Consider the following 16369-nt stretch of genomic DNA (forward strand, 5'->3'; position numbering starts at 1 on the left):
GCCTTGGAGGGGGGAGCACTCTGGGTCTGAGCCAAATTCCAAGCTTGGAGCCCTCTCACACGCCAAATACGAAACAAACCTTTACTCTATCTGATTATGTGTAAGTGTGAACTTGTGAATTTATTTTAGGAGAGTATAACTTTATTTGTCATGCACTTTGATCTTTAAAACTCTGCAGACCTTTTACATTCACAAACAGCTATATTTATACACACTGCATGAAAGGTAGTATTCGAAAAAGCATAATGGGGCACTTTAACTTCATTTATGAATTTTATTATTCTGTCAAACACACATTTCATATAACAGGGTGATAAGAATGCTGTGGTACTGAATGTCAGTACAATATATGTGTATTGTGATATACACAGCTTTCACTAGCATACAACATTTTGGGGTCAGTTAGATTTTTTAGATTTTTTTAAAAGAAATTAATATTTTATAATAATATAATATAATATATAATATAATATATAATATAATATATAATATAATATAATATAATATATAATATAATATAATATAATATAATATAATATAATATAATATAATATAATATATTCAGTAAGGATGCATTAAATTGATCAAAAGTGACAAAAGACTTTTACCTAATTATAAAAGATTTGTTTGGTGTAATAAATATTTTGAACTTTCTATTCATCAAACAATGCTGAAAAAAGTATCCTGGTTTACAGAAATATATGAAGTGTGTATATATATTTTTTCACTGTGATAATATTAAATGTTTCTTGAGCACCAATTCAGCATATTTGAATGATTTCATCTCTCTGTTTTCTCTTTGCCTTTGTCTGTCACTCTCTGGACATACAGTAAGTGGGTCAGATCCTGTGCGGCTTGTGTGAAAGAAGTTTAAATGTGTAAATTTGGCTCTGTTTACTTTCCCTTTCAAGAGCGACTGTTAGGTCATTCCACTTTTTCCAATAGCAATTCCAGTCAGTGTAACCTTCTGTGGTGTGTATTTATTACAGCTTTTTCCCTGGAGGGCTCAGGGATCAGCTTTGCAGACCTCTTTCGACTGGTGGCGTTCTGCTGTATCAGCAGGTAAGATGATCCCATTCTGAAAACAAACAAAAGTGCTACAAAACCTGCTTTTATTTCTAAGATAATTTACTGGTCTATTTATATTTAAAAGAGGGAGGACAGCAACTATTATATTTTGTTGGTGTAGATATTATTCAAGAATTCTTCCCTCTTCCATAAGAAAGTCTAAACTGTTTTATAAGAAAACTAGTAATAATTACCCAAGCATATATCCTAGACTCATTCTAACACAGCAATATGAGCTCAACCAGTGGCATGAGTTTGGGGTGGGACTATCTGTTGGACTGGACCAATGGAAGGGGGAGGTGTTGTTTTTTTGTAATGCATGGAAATTATACCCTTCACCTTTAAGAAAATCTCCTGAAGTTCTGAGAATAAACCAAAATGTTTGTGGTAAAGTAAAACCAGATGATGCTGATTCAATTGCATTCCAGTGCAACACGGATAATAACAGGAAGGAAGAGTCTAACTGGAAATATGGCCTCTTTTGCTTCAAAAAGAAGAGAATGTAGTCAAAGTTTGTTTGCTTGTCTTAAACTGTTTACATAGTTTGAGCTCACCCATATGAGTTCTGTAATGAAGAGGCTTGCCAGACCTAACAAATCCAAGCCAGGTCTGTGCCAATGCCACGCAGAAAAGTCAGTGGATAAACAGAGCCCTCTCTCAGCCAAACTCACCTACAGGTTTTGATTAACAACTATTTCACTCGCTTTTCTCTCTCACTCATTGTTTCTTTCACTCTCCTCGTGTGCAGACAACGACTCTCAGCACGGAAATTCTTGCTCTTTAGTTTTTAGTATTATCACTCTGTTTGTAATGTTTTTAGCTCTTCTCAAGATTCATTTGTGCTTTTTAGGGACGTTCTGCCCTTCACCCTGAAGCTCCCTGAGGCCATCGCAGCTGCGAAAACCCTTACAGATCTGGAGGAAGTGGCTCAGTTCGGAAGAGGTGAGTTTTCTTCTCCGTGCATGAATGTTTTACTGAGCCTGACTGCTGACTGTTGGGTTTCAATGTTACTCAGACACCATAACTGCTACTCTAATGACCCTCAGCTTTTTATGTGTTTATTATATGTCTGTGTCTGGGTGTAATGCTGTGTGTACTTTAAACCTACTGTGGACTTTTGCAATTCTGGTCAGAGTTTTAATACTGTACTCAGTGTAGCAAAGTTTAATTGTTGATGAGCACCAGTTTTACATGGATAAAATAAAGCATTTAGCTAAGCATTTCATTTACAAGTAACCACCAACTTTAAAGGTGCTGTAGAACGTCTTTTTAAAAGATGTAAAATATAAGTCTAAGGTGTCCCCTGAATGTGTCTGTAAAGTTTCAGCTCAAAATACCCCATAGTTTTTTTTTTTTTTATTAATTTTTGTCACTGCCTATTTTGGGGCATCATTAAATATGCACCGATATATAGGTTGCGGCCCCTTTAAATTATCGTGCTCCCCGCCCCTTGAGCTCGCGCTTGCCTTGAACAGCATAAACAAAGTTCCCACAGCTAATATAACCCTCAAAATGGATCTTTACAAAGTGTTCGTCATGCAGCATGTCTAATCGCGTAAGTATGGTATTTATTTGGATGTTTACATTTGATTCTGAATGAGTTTGAGGCTATGCTCCGTGGCTAAAGCTAACATTACACACTGTTGGAGAGATTTATAAAGAATGAAGTTGTGTTTATGAATTATACAGACTGCAAGTGTTTAAAAAATGAAAATAACAACAGTCTTGTCTCCGTGAATACAGTAAGAAACGATGGTAACTTTAACCACATTTAACAGTACATTAGCAACATGTGAACGAAACATGATAAACTGATACTCATTTTATGGCCAATAACCAATTAATATGAATGTTCTGTTGTTCACTACATGCTGGATGTTGTACTACAGAATGCAACATGTAGTGAAGAATGGAACAACAGTTAGATACATCCTGGTGTATTGACAATACAGGTGTTACTGTGCCAGCAAACACACGACAACATTCGACACGTGGCATTTAACAAACAGCTCATGTGGACAACATATGCGGTTGATGAGACTTTGGCCAGGTGAAATTGACCACAGATGTGTTTGACGCTAGTAAATGTCTCTGTCAAACAAAGATCTGCCTGTGTGCTTTGTGTCTGATTCACTGACTGTCTGCATGTTGTAACTTTGCACTTTTAATTGAGGTATGTGATGTACGACTGTGAGACGTATAAAATCTTGAAAACTACATTTTTGTGGTTTTGTTTGATTAGCAGAGATTATGAGGTGCATTACAAAACAAAATTTGATTTGGGGTCAAAAGCTTTTTTTTTTTAATCATCTGAATATGAAACCAGTAAATTACTTGTTTAGGGTCATGTTTTAATATAAGAGTTTTTTTAAGAGCAATAAGATCATCATTTAGTTTTGTGAAATGACATAGTTGAGATCTCAGAGGGGATCATATTTTCCTCAGGAAGACCACGCTAGTCTGAATGTGATAGGTGAGACAGTGGGTTTTGGCAGGTAGGGTATGCCACCTGTAATAATAAGGTTAGGCAGTAATGAATGCTGAAATGGCTGTGCAGAGTTAAGCTGAGAGCAGTGATGGGTGTGGTACCTCATACTAGGATCATTTCCAAGAGAAACTCCACCAAGATAAAATTCCAGCTGCTCATTGACTGTGGGGGTGAAGTGAGGACAACAAGAGAAGCGTTGAGAATGAGAGCAGACAGAGCAAAAGAGACAAAGGCAACACAATATAATGGTAGCATTTTCAGTTCGTTTACAGAGGAAAAGATAAAAAGAAAAGTACAATTGTATACACAGGTGCAGTTTTCCAGTTATTCCACTCCTGCACAAGTGTCACTTCGGCAGAACTGATCTGAGTGACGCAAACACTTCCCGCTCGTCTCAGATGTCATCAGTTATAAGTTAACTGAAACTGATCAAGAAAAAAAATCTGATTTCCTGTCACTCCTATATTTCTGTTCTAGTTTTCTGCCAATTTATTACTATTGTTATTGCTATTATTATTTAATAATTTAAATAATTTGAAATGTCTGCCCTTACGACACCAATTTTGTTGTAAACTAAATTGGCAAAGATTTTAATTTATTTACCATAAAAATATATTAAATGATGCAGCACTAGTACATGCTAAACTTATCTCTAAATATGTTACAATTTATTGGTAAATTAATCAGCACATTATTCTTAAGGACAACATTTTCCCCTTCTGTTTTTTTTTTTATGTTATATTGTATAGTTATAGTACTTATAGTGTTGATTACATAAAACTCGATCGAAGTAAAACGTGTCTGTTTACTGAAAATGCAAAACACAGAAAAGTCATTCTTTTGTATTGCATCAAATGAAAACATTTGAATGGGGCCTTTAGTATGAACGAGTGCGTAATATGAGAGGAGGAACTGAGAGCTGAAAGTCCTCCCACCTTCTCATCAGCATGCATGATCTCACCATTCACTCTGTGTGTATCAGCACTACTCTACCACTCACAACTCAGACAGCAGAGTCACTGCATTGACTGTAGACGTGTAACCTTTTGTGCTCAAACTATTTACATAAAATCTGAAGAGAAGACTTACTGTTTAGAAGTAGCGTAAGTTTAATTCTCCTTTTCTTGTGTCATTGTTTTAAGATTTTGTTGATTGTTCACTTCAATGTTTTTTTTTTTTTTTTTTTCATTCGTTTCTGTCATGGAATTCCGTGGTTTTGTGTTTGCGCCTACTCAATTTTTTTCATTGTGTTCTGAATGCCGGTGCTTGGATTTTTAGGATAATACTTTCAGAAACATTATCTGAAATGTCTGCTAATGTTCTTGAGCTTTTTTGTCAATCACTTGGCATTGTACCTCTATCTATCTATCTATATATATATATATATATATATATATATATATAATATATATAATATATATATATAATATAAATATATATATATATATACATATATATAAATATATATATATATATATAATCTATATAGATATTTTATATTCTTCTGTAATTATGTAAAAAAAAAAAAAAAAAGTGTGTGTATGAATATATATATTATATGAACTTTTCTTGAGAATTTCTTTGTTCAAATGTCTTTTTTATTAAAATGGAGCCTCATTTTGTTATCTTTTTTGCAGGTTTCTGGGACTCTGAACTGTGCAATAAGAAGAAGTCTTCTGTGTCTGGGCAGACTGTTTGTGACAGTCCGAGACTAAAAGAGTTGGGCATTAAGTTCTCCCCAAGAGCCATCCCATTCACTCGGACCCCTTCTGAACTTGAATGCAGTCAATCCAACGGAGCGCTGTGCTTCATCAATCCCCTCTTCCTGCAAACACACCAACCTGACCCTTCATCCAAAAAGCAAGAAACATCCCCGGCCAAAGCAGGTGGCTCTCAGCACCACCAGAGTGCTCTGCGTAGAATAGATCGCCAGAACTGCGATAGCAGCATCTTCTGCAGTACAAGCAGCAAACAAAACAAATCACACATAAGTGTGAGTAGATCCAAGAGTGAGAGATCCCCACCACCTCGACCCCCACCTCCCCGCTTTGCCTCCGGCAGATCAGCAGTTCTCCGTAAACAGAAGACCATGCCTGAGACGGTCTGTTGGATCAAAACGCCTCAGGAAAAGAGCAGCCTGCTGGGGAGGTTGGGATCATCCTTTAGTTCCTTATCTCCCTCATCCTCCCCACCTAAAAAGTTCAGTAAGCCAATCTTGGTGCCCTCATCTCGCAGTAAGAATTCCTCTGGCCTGCTTGACGTAGATGGTCTCCGCTGCCAAATGGCCCTAGATGACCAGACCATTGATGATGCCGTGTCTTGGAGCCTGGCCAAGATGTCTTCGTGCAACACCCCAACCCTGGAGAACAGCAGCCCTGCAGATGAGCACTGCACCACAGGACGAGAGCGACTGAGTGACATCAGCATCTCTACCTCGTCCTCAGACTCCCTCGACTTCACACACAGCTTCTCCTTGCCTATAGAGGCCAGTCCCTCCAGAACTGAACGTCCCACTGGCGACAGCAGCCTGGAGGAGGAAGAGGAAGAAGACGACGGCATCAACTTGGAGAGCGATCAGGAGGTGCCGCCACCCTTCAAGTCAAAGAAGCAGAACGGTGCTGGTACATTCATGCTGCCACGTGCACTGAGAGGACATTTGCGCAAAGTGAGCTGCGTTCTAAATTCTCTAAGGACACCCGAGAGGAGAGCCATTCAGAAGATCGTTGAACAATCTAGGGATAAAGGGACTTACTTTGGCTGCCTGGTGCAGGACTATGTGAGCTTCCTGCAGGAGAACCGCGGCTGCCACACGTCGGGCTTGGACCTGCTGCAGACTCTCAGGCAGTTCATGACTCAGATGAAGTCCTACCTGTTGCAGAGCTCGGAGCTTGACCCACCTATTGAGTCCCTTATCCCTGAAGATCAAATTGGTAAGGCTTCCTTCCTTCAATACAAAAGGGAAGAAAGGGAAATTGCACTGATTTCTCTGGTGCCAGTAGTTATGCAAAGGAAGTAGGGGTGGGTAATGTGTTGTTTGTGGTGATAATTAGCATGCAAGCTGACATTATCGATTATGCCATCTGCTCTATACATTGCACCATATCTATCTACATTTTTTCAATAAAAGGCAACTAATGAAAAATGAATAGCTGAATCAAATTTCAGTGCACACTAATGTGGTTGTCTTGCTGCATAAGTGCATTACGTAATTCTTTGAGTGATACCACTATGTGGTATCTAATTGAAGAGTGGGACGCTCTGCAGTCTCATGGATGTCGCATGCAGCGGCCATCGCAAGACCACAAGTACACATCAGATGTGAAATTTGGGACTGGGCCATTGAGCACTAAAACACAGTCCTCTGCAGCATTAAGGCACTTAGTTAATTAACTTACTCTCAATGCATTGAATTAAAGAAAATAATAACATTTGTTCTCCTCTGACACCTGGTAAACTGCAGTCTTTGTAGTCAAGGTTAATATACAGTGATAATACAATTACTAAAGACTGATCTCATCTAGTAAGAGCTGTGTACCATAGGATTGCCAGGTTGTTCATGACTCGATAATCATTACAGATTCCTTATTGAACTATTAGGAATAATCAGCTGAATAATGTTGCTTGTTTTTATGGATCTATAGGATGGAAAATTGAGTGAGAATGATCCAAGGCTGTTTTGTGGTTTACTCTTTCCCCACCATTGACAGAATTTTCTGTCATTTTATGAGACAACGGTTCCCCCGCCATTGGCTTTCCGTTTTTTCATTGTTATACGGTAGGGGGCGCTATTACGCATCTCCTGAAAGACAATCTCCAATCAACACACAGGCGAAGAAAACAGACAGAAACAAGCGATAAAAGCATTGCTTATGCACCTCCATAGTCTTTTTTAAAAAAAAATCACAATTAAAAAAAAAAAAGCATGAAGCTAGAATAAAACATTTTGTTGTTGTTTGTGTGTTTAAAAGCAAAGGCTCTATTCTTTCTTTTGACATGTTCAGATATTCATACAACATAATACTCTGGGGCCCAAAATTTTTTTGTGAAAATGATAAAACACTGGTGGGGAAAGAGTTAAACTTTGGAAGAGTCTCTAAATTGAATCTTCCTGTAAAATGAGTCACCATTCTGTCTCCATTGCCACTGGTTTACAAGGATACTGTGGTGCACTGCTCACAGCACAACAAATATGACCTTTTATATGTACAAATAAAATAGTATATTTTGAATCCCAGAGCATTTGTATTATGCAGCAGGTCATAATATTAAACCCGTGATAATTTCACTTTGCTCTGTGTGCGGAGAATACTGCTGTTTCTCATTATGTCCAGTGGTATGTTGAATACTTTCAGGTTACAGGCCTTTTACCCTCAAAGATTCACTGTAGCTAACTTGCTTACAAATGTTTCACAACAAGAAATGTGGCAGGGAAATATTTACTATTTAAAATGCCATAACATGTACAGTTTACAATATTAAACAACATGACTACTGCCTATTGACATCATTGCACCATTGCGCTGTTTTGGATTATATATATCTGCAACATTCAGAAAAAACAGAAAGTGAGATATATTGTATATACATTCCATAATATATTTTTTAAAAATGAGACATTGTTTACAGAATGATATATGATAAATATCATAATGATTTTTATAACCGATGCCTTCTTAAAACATGTATTTGGGTATAAACAAACAGTACAACATTGATATGAATGCTTGGATCTCTGAGGGTTAAACCTGTGAGCGCGTGTGCATGAGGCAAACCTCCTTTCATCTCGGCCTAGAGGCATTTTACTCAGCGTGAGCGGTACACACAAGGCACATTGAGCTGAGATATACACTGGCATATTCATGTGTGGGCAGAGAACTGTTAGTATGGCTTTTGTATAACTGGCCACACGCCTATCACTGTCAGCGACAGGCAATTATATACTTTATACAATGACACACTAACTGTAAAAGCCCAACAAATCTACATGCTGAAGCAGCTTAGTTATGACTAATTTGGTTCAGGGTAATTTTGAATTCTAAAGTATTAATGATGGTTTTCAGCTCAGCCGGGTTTGGTTTTTCAGGAAATTTGCATCATCCTTCGCCCTGAGCTTCGTCCTCCTCCTCGTCTCTCTCTCTTATGGGTTGTAAACAAAGTTTTGCTCTGCAATGTGTTTTGAGGAATAGATCACTTTCCAGATGTTCCCAGAATGGACCTCAGCCAAACAAGCCAATGTCTCCAATATAGCTCTTCTATGATCTGGCGTAACCCCTCCTGCTTGTTGATTCAGGCATCAAGTATGTGGGTGTCAGGCAAGAATGTAGAGAAAAAGGGCTCTTGTTCAGAGCTCCTAACCTGATGTTGCTGTCTGTGTGAACTGGCAGATTTGGTTGTGTTCGTGTTGTGCTTAAACAAGCCCAGCACAATAAAGGCCATAGCCGTGAGATTATGCTGCCATGGAGAGCAATCCTTTTCTGTGACTTAACAAAGCAATAAAAACAAGCTTAAATACACAGTTAATGACCTCTGACAGATATTGTCACCATTTTTTTTCCCTTGAGGTCTGTTTTTAAGTCAGTGTTCCTGCTCAACCCTGTTATGACTCAAAAGTAAGTTATGACACTCTGTTTTATCGAGATGTGTCTGGAAAGACTTATTGTTGCTACTTCAGGCCCAAGGACTTTTTGTTGTTGTTGTGCCTTTGCTCTATTCTGAGTGCTTCCTTAAAAACACTTCTGAGACTAGAGATTCATATTGGAGTTATCATTCATTTTCCTGAAGGCTTCATTTATTTGGAGGGGTCAATAGACTATGAAGGGGAATTTTATTTGGTCTGTTTGTCTGGTTTTGTGTGTGCCTTTTGTTCTTTGCTGTGACGTAATTTGCGGCCTTGTCTCCTAACTTTAACGCTAGCGTGTGCTTGTTGTGTGGGAAGCATCAGTGGATTCACTTCTCCTATTACTGTGGCTTCTTTTTCCAGACTGCAGGGCAGACATGGAGCGAGAGACAGACAGAGAGAGCGCAATGTAGGAGAGGTGCTAAGGAGAACAGGAGATTGTTTGAGAGGATGTTTACAAGCCTTGGAAGATAGCCTTTTAAGTAGAGGTGGCCTTGATGAATGAGTGTTTCTCATCTGAGCCGCATTCCTATAAACTTTCCTGTCGCATCAGTGCTGTGGTTTCCTAGCCAGATATTGAGGGCCCAATTTACAAGAATCTTCGAAATAATAAAAAATATGTTATATATGTAATGTATGTGGATTCCAGTTACTACGCTTTCACTGTGTCTGCGGTTGTTCCACAGAATAAAACTCTTAAGTGGAACTACAAACCAGTTCAGTTCCTTTAAATCTTTGGATCTGTGCCACCGTCTCGCCTTCATTAGCAGAGCTCTTTGCATCACTCACAAAAGTGATAGGAGCGGGGCTTGTTTACCGAGCTGTTTGCTCTCTTCTGGGACAGATGACCATATAAACACATTTGCAACAGCTGATACTGTTTAAGTGATTCAGCTGTGTCAGAGCTAAAGTCAGACATCTAAAACACCCCGATGAAAGGCACAATGATCTGGCTATTTATTAGTTGTGTTTCTGATACATATTTTTTTGTGAATGGGAGTGTCAGTAGCCTTGGCTGGTGGGGAAAAAAATCTGGTATTTCCGCTTGCCGATTGTTTTGGACACTTGTAGATGGCATTTGACACCATTGTGTCCACTGCCATCAAACAGCTTTGTTTTTACATTTTACATTGATGTCATATGGAATACAGTTTACTTAATTTCTGAAAACAGGTTTGACTAGTTGTTACAGTCACAAGCAGTTGAGTCAAACTGCCACACATGATAAAGACGTTTACAGAGAAGTGATGTGAAAACTATCATGTTACAAGTTGTGATGTGAAATCATCCAAACTTAGAGGGATATAATACTCTGTTTTCCTAGAAAACAGTCTGCCTTAAAAACTTATTCATAAAGAATTAAATGACTTGTTTTACAAATAAATGAAAATGAAGCACACAAATGGTATTAGTTTGCATTCAGTACTATACGTTAAAAATAAAAAACACGTATGCAGTGCCACAAAAGCATGTCTGTTGTCACCACTTATGACGGTGTTGCTTCCCTCAGTGGTCCAGTGTGCTGACAGAAGCATTGGTGTCAGCATTTTCCAAAGCCTGATTAAACATTACGTTCTGTTATTTAGATCAGATGATTTTTGTTACACATACACTCCTTCCAGTTTATTGATGATTTTACAGTTTAGGTATGGTCTTCAAGCCCTGCTTGCACAATCAAAGTTACATGACAAAACTTGTTGCATTGTAGTCATATGTGAGCATACCGTAGATTGTTGAGCTGTCGAGACATTTTGTACTTGTTTTGGAAAAGCAGGTGTAAAAATACGAACAGGTATTCCCCTATAAAGGAGGAAATGGAACGATGAGCCACATCCGAGATCCCAGTCAATATACTCATGGTCACAGTCATTTCAGCCACAAATAGATCAAAAAATTTTTTTTTAGATTTCAGTTCCAATTTTTTTCTGCTCCTTTACCTTCTATAGTTATATTGGAGTGCACCAAAAAATTCCAAAACACATGAGGTATATATATATATATATATATATATATATATATATATATATATATATATATATATATATATATATATATATATATATATATATATATATATATATATATATATATATATATATATATAGATATATATATATATATATATATATATTAGTTACAAAACCATTCTACTTTAAATAAATGCTTTTGACCTTTCAATTCATTGAAAATTAATCAGCACAACTGTTTTTAACATTTATAATAATAAGAAATGTTTTTTGAGCACCAAATCAGCATAATAAATCAGCATATTAGACGCTAATGGCTGCTAAAAATTCAACTTTACCATCACAGGAATAAATTCAATTTAAAAATTGAATAAAATAGAAAACAGTTATTTTAAATTGTAATAATATTTCACAATATTACTGTTTTTACTGTATTTTTGATCAAATAAATGCAGCCTTGGTCATCAACAGACATGCACAGAATTTCTGAGATTAAATGAACTTATAAAAAAGATACAATATTTTATACAATATTTATTTTTTTGCATTATCTGCATCTAGCTTAGACCTATTGCCCATTGTTATACAACTATTTCAATATAGTTATTACATAACTACTTCTTCCTCTCTAGATCAGGTGATGGAGAAAGCCATGCACAAGTGTGTGCTGAAGCCCCTGAAGCCTGTGATAGAGGCAGCTCTGCGGGACTTCCAGGTGGGCAGCGGGACATGGCAGCAGCTGAAGGAGAATCTGGTATTGGCCAAATCCAAGCAGCCCCAGGAGATGGGCGTGGATGGTGCTCTGCCTCCTGACCCTGTGGCCATAGAGAAGATTCGCCACAAGTTCCACAACATGTGCAAGATGTACTCGCCAGAGAAAAAAGTGTCTCTGCTTCTCAGTGTGTGCAAGCTTATCTACACCATAATGGAGAACAACTCAGGTACATGAGTGTGATGCAGTTGTGTGAAATCCATGAATGTGGTTGTGCATAGAAAGCTTATAATACTTCTGCATTGACTCATGATTTCAATCTTTGTTGGCAGGGAGGATGTATGGGGCAGATGACTTCCTGCCCATGTTGACGTATGTGATGGCCCAGTGTGACATGCCACAGCTGGATGCTGAAATACAGTACATGATGGAGTTACTGGACCCATCACTGCTTCATGGAGAAGGTACATTAGACCCCACTGTGTGTGGGCTACTGCAGTTACTACTCAAATTATTGCACCATTTTGTCAGACACTTTTTTTTAATGTTCCAATATTGCTTATATGATTGTAGGAGGCTATTACCTGACCAGTGCATATGGGGCAATGTCTCTCATCAAGAACTTCCAGGAGGACCAGGCAGCTCGTGTGCTGAGCTCTGAGACCCGTAACACGCTGCACCAGTGGCACCGCAGACGCACAACCCAGCGTACTACACCATCCGTGGATGATTTCCAGGTAAATCCCTGGTAAAGTTCTTCTATATTCTCCCTTAAAAGATAAGTTTAAGAACATGAGTATATGTAGAATAATACAAATATTATTATTATTATTACTGCTAAAGAATTATTAGCAGTAATACTAACAATAAAAAACATTATTATTTTACTTTCAATAATTATTTAGCTGTGATAAGAAATTATCATAAATTGAGTGATTATTAAAGGGTTAGTTCACCCAAAAATGAAATTTCTGTCATTATTTACTCACCCTTGTGTCGTTCCACACCCGCAATTCATCTTCAGAACACAAATTAAGATATTTTTGATGAAATCCAGGTTGTTGTTTTTTTATCCCCCATAGAAAGCAACATAATTACCGTCATTCAAGACATTGTTAAAATAGTCAACATGACTACAGTGGTTCAGCCTCAATTTTACGAAGTGATGAGAATACTTTTTGTGCGCGAAAATAAAATAAAAATAACGACTTTATCCAACAATTTCTTCTGTACCCTGTCAGTCTCATACGCAGTTGACGCAGTGAAGGCAGTTCAGCACTTCCGTGTTTACGTCAGAACGCTGACTCAGTATTGGCCGACGCTGTTCACTTGAGCAGCATGACGCATGCGTGAGATGCTGACGCAGGAGCCGGACAATACTGAGCTGGCGTTTGGACTTAAACACGGAAGATCTTAGGGGTTTGGAATGATATGAGAGTAAGTACTTAATTACAGAAATTTCATTTTTGGGTGAATTAACCCTTTAAGTGCAGAAAAGACTATTTGCAATAATAATCATTATAATAATAGCAATATTAGCAGTAATAATAATATTTTATTCTAATTATTATGATAACTTAATTATGGGAGTACAGAGCGTAATATGTATTGGTATTTAAACCTAATTTTGTTTTTGTCTATATTCAGAACTACTTGCGGGTGGCACTGCAAGATGCAAGCAATGGCTGCACAGCCAAAACCCTTCAGGTTCAACCTTACGCCACAACGGAGGATGTGTGTCAGATATGCGCGGACAAGTTTAAAGTTTCGGACCCAGAAAACTACGCCCTTTTCCTCTTGACAGATGAAACCACACAGCAGCTGGCCATGGACACTCACCCACAGAGGATCAAGGCCGAGCTGCACAGCCGCCCACAGCCACAACTGTTCTACTTTGTGTACCGCCAGATCCAAAACCTCACTGTCCCTTCAGACCAGCTCAATGACAACACTTCATCCAACTGAGAGAGCAAACCTGAATTCCATCAGGTCCTCTCGAAACTCCTTCCCAGCCACATTTATTCATCTCCTTCCTTAGGAACATTGCTAACATCTGCACGGTTATGAAAAAAGCTGGAGGGAAGCGGAAAATGTGCTTAGAGGGAAATGGGGAAGGAAGGATGTGTCTGACAGATGCAGCGTTTTTTCTGCTCTGTCTTCACTATTTTCAAAACGTTTTGGGAAGTTGCACGCGACCGTCACGAGAGAATAGCTGTATCCAAACTGCAAATGTTACAGTATGCCTGTTTATTTCTTCATGAATGCCCAAGCATACACATTGTGTAAGCTTTGCACATTCCACATTAAATACACTCCAGGACTGTACATATTATACCTCTCCTGTCTGCTATTTTTCACTATGCTGAGAGACTGTGGCATTTTCGTACGACTGCTCTCACTGCAAAATGAGAGAGCTGTTCAGTGCATTGAGGTGAAGACTTTCAGGAAGTTCCTCCCTTCAGCATTTGTTCAGTAACATGGACATCTCAGTACCCAAGCCCACTGTGGACACTTGTTTTCTAATGTAAAACTGATTTATGATATTTTTGCAGTTGCTGGTAAACTGCATTCTATATATATATATATATATGTGTATGTTTTATTGTTATAGTATTGCATGTATCTCTGTGATAAGACCAACTAAAGAACCAGGCATTGTTGCCAGTGATGTTTTATCATATTGCTTTTGTATGAATTATGATTATTGTGTTTGGTTAAAGTCATTGGTAGTAATGGAGATGGTAGAAATGGTGAGGTTTAGTTCTAAAATACTGTACTACTACTGACAAGCTAAACATTTAGGGCTTGTGGTAATCTGGATCTCTGTTGTACTGATATTGGTTCTGATTTACAGGTTTTTAAGAACAGACACAAAAGGGCTTTTGGCAAGTAGAACAAACAGAAAGATCTATGTAAAGTAAGAAAGAATAAGAAAAAAAATGACATGGACTTTTAAAGCAGGTTAAGAGACATTGGTAGAAATTATCAGCAAAGAGAAATGATTTCTTGTCACTGTAAAGTGTATCAGGGAATACCGGCAAGGATGAGACACATAGAGGAAAATAGTTCTTTAACATTCATAACTATACTCATAACCTCTTAACTGCAATAACTTACCAAGTATGTTCTACTAATGTACTTTACATTTGCATGTTTTGATGTAAACTCGGGGCATTTTTTTTTTTTTTTTAAAGAGACAGGGGTGCTGAAATGCTCTAATCCCATGTAACGATGATATAGAAACACTAGTCACATCTGAAACAGTCTTGAAATGTATTTTAACAAGATATTTTAAGTCTGATAAATGTATACATATTTATATGCAATCTGTGCTGGAATTTTTCACAGATTTGAAATTCAAAAATATTGTGTATTAATTTGGAGAAAAGCTCATCCTCATTCTTTAGTCAGTTCTTCATATTTCCCTTTTTTTTTTTTTAAAAATGTACTCTTTTGCACACAATAAATTGATGTTGAATATGTATAATCTGTCATCTTTTATTACAAGCTCCCACAAGTCTTTGCCTCTTCTGTGTTCGAGGGTGGTTGGGTACCCTGCCAGTTCCTTTCTGGGAATAGGTTAAATACTTTCCACTTCATCACCATGAGGGCTTGTACTGACCACCGTACTGATTCCAAGTAAACTGAAATCATTAGAAGGCTTATCTGGTTGTTTTCTCGCTGTCTAAGTGAGGATCATTCAGGTTGTGTGTGTGTACTGTATGTGTAAGAGAGAAAAAGAGAGAACTATGTCAGTGCTACTATAGTAGTAATAATATATATATATATATATATATATATATATATATATATATATATATATATATATATATATATATATATATATATATATATATATATAGTGCTTTCCATAATGGACATTATTTCAAAACAATCTGCAAAAAAAAAAAAAAAAATGCAGAAACCTCATCATTTTGGAACAAATTTAGACACTGCATGTATTATTATCTGATAGAAAATGTAAAATTTCTCTTTGAAAAACTTATTAAAATACTAACAACATATACCTTTTAATCCACAATCACTATATAACCTAAAATAGAAGTGAATCCTGCTGATTTAGGCTAGATTTTGAACTCTCTTAAAGGGATAGTTCACAAAGGACACACAAAGATATTAGGAAGAATGTTTGTAACCAAACAGATCTTGTCCCCATTAACTAACATAGTAGGGAAAAAAATGCTGAGAAAAAAATGGGGGGTGAGATCTGCTTGGTTACAAACATTCTTCCAAATATCTTCTTTTGTGTACAGCAGAACAAAGCAATTTATACAGGTTTGGAACAACTTGAGGGGGAGTAAATGATGACAGATTTTTCATTTTTAGGTGAACTATCCCTTTAAAGCATGGACTGCTGTAATACTTTGGCTCCTCTTAGTGGACAGTTATTGCAATAATATGTAAAGAACACAAACTAGAATAAGCTCGTACTCTCTTTTTGTTGATGGATCGTTAAAAAACAGTCAATCATTGACTGAACAGTCACATTAAGAAAT

General features: G+C 37.3%; 1 protein-coding gene across 6 annotated transcripts in view; it reads left to right on the plus strand.

Annotated features, from left to right (window-relative positions):
• The window catches only part of rin2a (Ras and Rab interactor 2a), a 40516-nt gene extending 25206 nt beyond the window's left edge, over nucleotides 1-15310 (plus strand). For 4 of the 6 annotated variants that reach the window (XM_067386313.1, XM_067386311.1, XM_067386312.1 and 1 more), the window contains 7 exons: nucleotides 990-1062; nucleotides 1919-2010; nucleotides 5194-6486; nucleotides 11773-12081; nucleotides 12185-12316; nucleotides 12426-12589; nucleotides 13500-15310. In XM_067386313.1, coding sequence (XP_067242414.1) covers nucleotides 990-1062; nucleotides 1919-2010; nucleotides 5194-6486; nucleotides 11773-12081; nucleotides 12185-12316; nucleotides 12426-12589; nucleotides 13500-13817 — 2381 coding nt within the window. In that variant the 3' untranslated portion in view covers nucleotides 13818-15310. Of the gene's footprint in view, nucleotides 1-989; nucleotides 1063-1918; nucleotides 2011-5193; nucleotides 6487-11772; nucleotides 12082-12184; nucleotides 12317-12425; nucleotides 12601-13093; nucleotides 13290-13499 lie in introns of all 6 variants that reach the window. The other 2 variants (XR_010895209.1, XM_067386315.1) reach the window with 2 other exon arrangements.
• Nucleotides 15311-16369: the final 1059 nt, after the last annotated feature.

The sequence above is a fragment of the Chanodichthys erythropterus genome, chromosome 5 (genome assembly GCF_024489055.1).
Source record: "Chanodichthys erythropterus isolate Z2021 chromosome 5, ASM2448905v1, whole genome shotgun sequence".
Lineage (NCBI taxonomy): Eukaryota > Metazoa > Chordata > Actinopteri > Cypriniformes > Xenocyprididae > Chanodichthys > Chanodichthys erythropterus.